The sequence below is a fragment of the Polychytrium aggregatum genome, assembly GCF_025602895.1.
Source record: "Polychytrium aggregatum strain JEL109 chromosome Unknown BJ171scaffold_25, whole genome shotgun sequence".
Lineage (NCBI taxonomy): Eukaryota > Fungi > Chytridiomycota > Chytridiomycetes > Polychytriales > Polychytrium > Polychytrium aggregatum.
Window position 1 is genome coordinate 600,178 of NW_026516227.1, and position 7,539 is coordinate 607,716.

A 7,539-nucleotide genomic window follows, 5' to 3' on the forward strand; every position below is an offset into this window, starting at 1 on the left:
CGGAGCCCTGAGGGACCCTTCTCTCTCTGCATAATTCAAGTATATGAGCCCAAGATATTCATGCCCTCAGGATAACCCTGATTACGCCTTCCTCCTCTCCCCAATTCCGATGATGGTTCATCCATCTGTTGGTCTTGGGTTTCCCACAAATCCATACTCCTTCTCTCCCCCACACAATCTTTTTGTTTCATTGTCCTTCGTGACTGAGCTTGAAGAGTGCGCCAGTTCCAACTCTTTCTGTATGTTGCTTTTATTGTTGCTTGCTTGCTTGCTTTCACCACAACCCCATTTCTTCTGTTCACATCGAAAGAAAAATCAGCACCAAAAACCGGCAAGAAGTAATTGCGGAAGGAGCAAAGAGAGAACACCATGAAAGCAGACCATCGAAATATTACTTCTGTATCCACGAATAGAGAATGACAACACAGATATCAAAACAACACAGGAGGGGGGGGGATTTCAGTTCGCGAACATCACGGGTGGGTTTGGGATGCGAGGGGAGGGGGTGGGAACAGTGCAGAAGGGGACGAGTGTGGGAACAGTGCTATTGGACACGAGGGTGAGAACGGAGCGAGATTGGGATCAAAACGACCGGCTGAGACTGACTCCGACGAGGCAGCAGAAAGAAACCGAGGGATGGACAATGGTCTCATTGAATGGGGTCGTATTTGTGTTGATGTGTGGGCAAGGCGACATTGACTGGGATTGACGACGGTGAAGAGCGCAGCGACTGGGGACAATGACGAGAGCAGGAGCAGTGCTGTTACAGAATGCGAATTGGGAATTGCGAATTGCGAATAGGGAATTGGGAAGCGAATCTATTTCGAAAGACAGCACCGATACCGCACCAAGCATGTCAAGCCACCATGAGTGGCAATCGCGAACGACAACAGCACCAACAACGATGCCAGCAACAACGACAACAGCAACATATGAGAGTTGCCAAGCAGACAGGACAGGCCAGCACACGCCATCATCCAAGAACAACCACCCAAGAACAACCACCCAAGAACAACCACCCAAGAACAACCGCTCAAGGACAATCACTCAGGGACAATCACTCAGGGACAACCATCCAAAGACAACCACTGCGAGCACAGCCAATCCACCTCCGAGACATGCACCGTGCCGGTCTTTCAGTGGCGGTATGTGAACGGCCGCCGCTCGTAGCCCTGGGTGTACGACGTCTCCGAGGCTGTCTTGAGGAGCCAGAGCTTCTCTTTTGTTTACAATAGTTGTATATTCAAGAACATTCAGCATGCCATCAGCACCATGCGGGTACACACTTCCTCCAAGAGGTCCCACAGGGACTCGCTGTCGTGGCCTTGTGGCCCTCAGCGCCCCAGTTACTCTGTCACTGCTAGGTGTGGGGAGAGGGCTGCCTCTCCTGCTGGTCGTGTGAAGTGCTATGTCCACCACTCTGTGTAGGTAATCCGCAGTTGAGGTGCAGTGCTCCATGTGTAGTCGTGTGAGCTGTGCGGAACAGCAAGTTCAGGCAGAATGTTTGTGTCCGGTGGAGCCGCTTCTGTTCGTTCTTTGGGATGGCGTCGAGGGCGAGTCCATATTCCATCATCGGCCAGGAACGTGCGGTATGCAATCGTCAGTGTCTTGGCCGTGAGGTTCCCAAGGGTCAGGCCCATCTTGGCCATGTTGGATGCTGCTTCTCTTGTCCTGGTCACCATTCGGCCCTGGCAGATCGTCGATGAAGGCGCTGAACATGAGTGGGCTCAGTACCGATCCCTGGATCAGTCCTTTCTGGAGCCATACTGGCTTGGATCTTCGGCCCTTGCTGACCATTTGGATGGATACCCGGTCAAACATGGCTTTGAGGAAGCCGAGGGCGATGCCGTTCATTCTTTGCTGCTTGAGCTTGGTCCAAAGTCGCTCGCGCCATACTGTGTCATAGGCGGCTTTGATGTCGAGGAACACCAGGGAGTACTCCTCACCGTTCATCTTGTGGTGCTTGATCAGGGTGTCCAGGGCGACGATCTGGTCAAGGGTTCCTCGTCTGGCTCGGAATCCGCCTTGGGCGACGTCCATGTCTCCTGCCTGTTCTGCCAGGAAGGGGAGCATGATCCTTTCCACGATCTTCCTGTAGGTCTGAGTGAGACCGATAGGGCGATAGGGCGATACATGGTCGGGTCCAGGGTCGATCCCTTCTGCTTGTACACCGGGTGGATCAGCACGCTGTTCCATTCGCTTGGCACCACACTGGCCTTGAGCGCCGCCATGATGATCAGGCGGAGCCACTCGGCTATCACTGGTGCGACTGGTATGAGCATTTCGCTCTTGATCTTGTCGGATCCCGCTGCCTTGCGGCGTGGTGCCTTCTCGATGGTCTCTTGGATGTGCTCCAGCGATACTTCTGGGAGCCGGTTGTCGGGCGGCAGGAGGGTCGCCTCCGTGCTCAGGGGTGGTGGGGTTATACTTCTGTCGTACTCTGTCCCGCTGTCCTGCGAGGCAGAGGATACCTTGCCAAAGTGCACCACGAGTTTCTCGAGAGTCGGATCCGAGTTGTCAAAGAGATGGGATCCTTCCCTCTCCTTCCTCGTGCGCATCGCTCCGATGGTCTTGGTCATCTCGGAGCACTTCTGGGTGTCCATGGTGGCCATGGATTCTTTCCATGACCGTATGCCGTTCTTGCGCTTGAGCTGGGTGATGGCCTTTCTCGTGGACCGAAGCTGACGACGCAGGTCGTCCAGCTCTTCCGTGTCGTACTCGGGGGTCTGGGCGAGCATTCTGCTCAGGCATCGCCGTTCTCGTTCCAGGCGTCGGATTTCGGGCCCCTGTGTGCCCTCGATCCGACCAGGGCTGATGCTGGATGGCCCCTTGGTAGGTTTCTGTTCTTCTGCGCTTTGGCGACCATCGCTGGCAGTGGGCCAGTGGGCGGGATGTGGTTCATTATCTGGTGTGCTCTCTCCCTGATGATCCCGCGGATATCGAGATCAAGTAAGGACATGCCACTTTTCATATCGCGGAGCTTGTCGCCATTATATGACAAACAATCCTTTGAGCACGGCCTCGATGATATGGAGCAGCATGGTCTTGCCGTCCTGGGTGTCAACCACAAGGAACATGATCGTTTCCCCGTTGTGTTCGGCAGTCAGTGCCGCATGGTTGTATCGGACCTCGAGCGTCGTCGTGAACATGTCCTCTGCCGAGGCCATGCGCCGTGTGCCATCCAGGAGATCGGTGAGAGTGCCATCACTGAACACGACGCTGTCCGTCGATGTGTCCAGGGTGCCCACAAAGGCCTTGTATCCTTGGCGAAGGCGGTCTTGAACGACGAGTGGTGGTTGGCGAGTCCGCTACCGTACTTGGTGATCAAGTCACAGTGGATCTTGTCGATCTGGGCAGCAGCGATTGCTGTATGGGATCGCATCGATTTGGGCCTGGTAGGTGCTTGGCGGCGTTGAGTGCCTTGGGGAATGCCAGGTTTTCGTCTCGAAGGAGACAGTCAAGGATGTTTGAGTGGTGGCTCCTTCCACACCAGATACTCGAACAGGTAGCCCATGGTGGCATCGGCTTTGTCGGTGAACTGGTCAAGGTCACGGGCACTGGCATTGAGGTGGGCATCAATGCAGAAGAGGTCGTTCGTGAGGACGCTCGTATCCTGGCAGAAGATGTGGATCGAGAGGGAGTGGTACTTGTCACTCTTGGACCCAAAGAGTCCTCTCTCAGTCGCCAGGCTGCACTGCAGTGGACTGGTTTCAACCTCGCATGGGCTTACCACATACGCTGGCGTGCCCCGGCGTCCCTGGGTCGGATCGAGGGTGGACCAGAAAGCTGCAGTGTGGTCATTTTCTTTCCTTTGGCGGCTGTAGAGGCGAACCTATGCTCGTTTGGATCCAGGCCATTCGTCGCCTTTGCCATCCTTTTGTGGGTCCATCGATGCTGATCAGGGCACGCTGCCTGGTGTCGGATCGAGGGAGGATGGTCTTGGTGCCGGGGAAGGCTGGTGGCTTGTTGTCTGCTTTCTTCGGTACCATGTGGCGAGGAATGGTCTGGATCGTGCTAACTCTTTCCACTATCTTTGGTTATAGAATGAGTATCGATTGTGAATGTCGAGTTGTCGTTGTCGGGTCATCGGATGTTTCCTCTCGGTCGATCAACATCAGCGATTCTTATGGGACAGCACTATTTGCATATTGGATGTATTGAATGTATTGAATGTCAAATACAACATCACTCGGCCATTGCCGCTCAATCGGAACCACTCTGCAAGTCCACTCTTTGGCATCGTGGTGGTTGGGGTGGGTGTTGGCGGCGCGGTTTGCTTGGCTGCTTGCTTGTTCAGTGTTGCGACTTGTTTGTTTGGGAGTGGGACTCGGGAGGCACTCGGGATCAGGGCCACTTGCCGAGTGCCTTGAGGTTGTCGATGGCATCTTGCCATCCCTGGTCGGCGGATTTGCGATACCAGAAGACGGCGGTGTCGATGTCCCGGGGGACACCACGGCCATATTGGTAGCAATAGCCGAGCCAAAACTGACCGTATCGATTGCCCTGTTCGGCCGACTTGAGGAACCACTCGACTGCCTTGCGTTCGTCCCCGGTAACTCCGTATCCGTAGTAGTAGCAATTACCAACCCTCCACTGCCCATAAGAATTGCCTTGGCTGGCCGACTTGAAGAGCCACTCGAGTGCCTTCTCGTAGTTCCTCGATACTCCCCTGCCAAAGCAGTAGCAAATTCCGATCCACAACTGACTGTCACTGTGGCCTTCGTTGGCGAGCTGCTCGAATATGCCGATTGCCTTCTTCTTGTCCTCGGTGGTTCCGAATCCATGGAACACACACACAGCCATCAAATGCCTGCAGAGCCAGTCACGGTCCGATCCCAGCTGGCAAACCTGGAAGAACTTGCAGGCTGCGGGTGAGTTGGATGAGATCGAACTCCAATATGCCAGACACTCGGCTTCCCCAAGGCCGAACTCATCCGATTGGTTATCTCGGATGATCCTGACGCCTTCCTGCTTGTCCTGCGTGATACCCCGGCCGAGGTAGTGCATCCAACCGACCATGTGGGTGGCGATGGATTTGATGACTGGGTCGGTGGATTGGGTGCTGACTTCATGCCAGTAGTTGAAGGCAGTTTCATCGCTCTGTTCGACACCATGGCCGATGAACGAGAACCATCCTCGGAGGAACACGATGTGGAGTCGACCGTCTTCGCTGCCTTGATCTGCGGCCTTGGAATACCACTCGATGGCCGTGTCGTAGCTTTGTTCGACACCTTCGCCGGTCTCATAGCATCGGCCGAGGGCAACTTGGGCCTGAGGGATTCCACGATCTGCAGGACCACGGTATAGCTCCGCGGCCTTGGTGTGATCTTTGTCGACTTCAATTCCGTTGAGATAGCACTCGGCCAGGCGAAACTGTGCCATCGGATGTTGGGCTTCGGCGGCACTCTCTAAATGGTGGAAGATTCGCTGCTTGATGGATTGCTGAGTGGACCGTTCCATGTAGGGTTGCCCTTCAACCTCGATTTGAAGGATCCTTGCCAGGAAATATGATGCGGCAGCATTGCCATGCTCTGCCTGAGCAACGAGCCAGGATCGATCAGCTGTCTCTTGATCATCACAGTGCAGCGAGATGGCAATCTGGTCGCTCGGTGTGAGGCCGAACTTTATCTGTCCGTCTGGATGACACAGTCCTGCATTCTGGCACCAGGTGTGGAAGCGAGGTAACCTGAAGCTCAGGAGAGGACGGGCGCGTTTGCACGCTCGGAGGAGGGTCTTGATGGTGCTGTGATCAATCGCAAGCTGGAAGCTGTCGTTGCAGCAGACGATGGTGAAGATGTCTGGGTTGGGTTCGAGTGAGAGTTGGGTGATATCGGGAATCGACGAGGTTGTTCTGGCTTCAGCTTGGCTTTGGTGGGTGGCAGATGATGCCGTGTTTGAAGCAGGCTCGTTCATGCTTGCCATGTTGAACGGGGAGACAGCTGGAAAGGAGAGAAGCGGGTGGGTGTTGGCGAAATGTGGGAGACGGCGAGGGAAGAGGGGGAAAACGGGCGACGAGGGAAGAAAAAGCAGGCAGGACCCGAGCCACGCCACCAGGTATCATTGGCGGTGACACGGTTTCAGATGCGCGACACACGAGCGCAGCAGGTGCCAAATCGAGATGGGATTGGGTGGGCTTGTGCAAGGCTTGCCTGGCGGATAAACGGGTAAACTCGGCGATGGTAGTACAGGTGGATTCTGCTGGTTCTGAGCGAGTCATTGTCGCTGTGAGGTCGTGATTTCTTGTATCACCATTGTATCGCCTATATTCCGCGCGACCGAGGAGCAGGGATCTCGCATCCCGATTGGCTCGGGTGTGCTGCGCAAGGTCACCCTTCTCCCATTTGGTTCGAATCGAATCGAATCCAACCAGATCCGTGGTCACGTGGACGATTCCTGTGATGTCGCGACCCAGCGCAAAAATCACGCAGTCGTGTGGGCCATATGGTGCGAGAAGGTGAAGCTTTGAAGTAGCGTTTGCAGGCGCTCAGAAGTGGCCAAATTTTAGTTCGCCCATATGAGTAAAAATTGTCACTATGAGTCATATATTCGAACCGGCTCGAGCCATAGGTGTCAATAGCAGTTCTGTGCTCTCCACCCCCGTGCTTCTGTCAGTATCCCGGTCACTTTCTGCATCACAATTCGGTTCGCATTCAGAGTCTGTGTCATCTGCACCGTCCCTGCTCAGTGCGGCATCGACAGTATGATAGGTTTTCTGGTGGGAGGTGTACCTTTTCCTTACATATGCCTGGATCTCAGTCAATGCAATGCCTCGTCTGTAAGCACGCATGTACCTCCATGTTGTCCTTGCATGCCTTCGGACTCGTTTGATATCTCCTGCTCTCCGCAGGGCTATTGGAAGTAACCTCACGAGATTTTGGAAACTGTTGAAGCACATATCTTTGGTGTATCGCTTGGCGTCGCACCAAAATCGTTCGATGAAGTTCAGCTCGCAGTGGAACTTGGGGAGAAAGATAACCTTGTGGCCGCGACGGTGAATGGTCTCGTCAATCCATGGCTCTTGTTTCTGGAAGTCTGGCTGGACCTTCATCAGGTGCCTGGCACAACAAGGGGTGCGTGTTGGGCCATCAGAGTTCTCGGTTTCTTTGGAGGTTCTCTTGCACGTCAGTGTCAGACCATCTACCCAGAGCCCTCGTTCCTCTAGCACGATGTAAAGTCCTTTGGGCTGCCCTGCCCATTGTCGCTCGAGGGAGTCGTGAAGAGGATCGTTGGTTAGATCATATTGGCTCCGTTTTTGTCAATTCATTTATCGAATCAATCATATTACCTCGTGCATTTCACCGTCCATTTGTTCCGGAAAGCACATCGCCTGAGGAATGTTATCTGGCCCGAAGGATGTAGGCCGGAACTTCTTTCCTGTTCCTGGCCAGAGTGACATGTTCTCCGCTCTGAGAGCGTCGTCAGCGAAGGCCCGGTGGTTGGATGAGTTGTCAAACTGAAACAGTGCAAAACAATTGGGATGCATCCGTTCAAATATAGGGATGGCTTCCTCGAGTTATTCAGTTAAATTTCGGCATGTCC

The 7,539-nt window shown here is 54.3% G+C and overlaps 1 protein-coding gene across 1 annotated transcript; it reads right to left on the bottom strand.

Annotated features, from left to right (window-relative positions):
- Positions 1-4,344: 4,344 nt before the first annotated feature.
- BJ171DRAFT_583231 (uncharacterized protein) lies at positions 4,345-7,306 on the bottom strand (the record flags this gene model as incomplete). The annotated part of the gene is made up of 5 exons (XM_053114237.1): positions 4,345-5,939; positions 6,331-6,460; positions 6,869-7,055; positions 7,166-7,188; positions 7,286-7,306. 5 exons carry the CDS (start codon positions 7,304-7,306, stop codon positions 4,345-4,347), a joined length of 1,956 nt encoding a protein of 651 aa, XP_052965474.1.
- Positions 7,307-7,539: the final 233 nt, after the last annotated feature.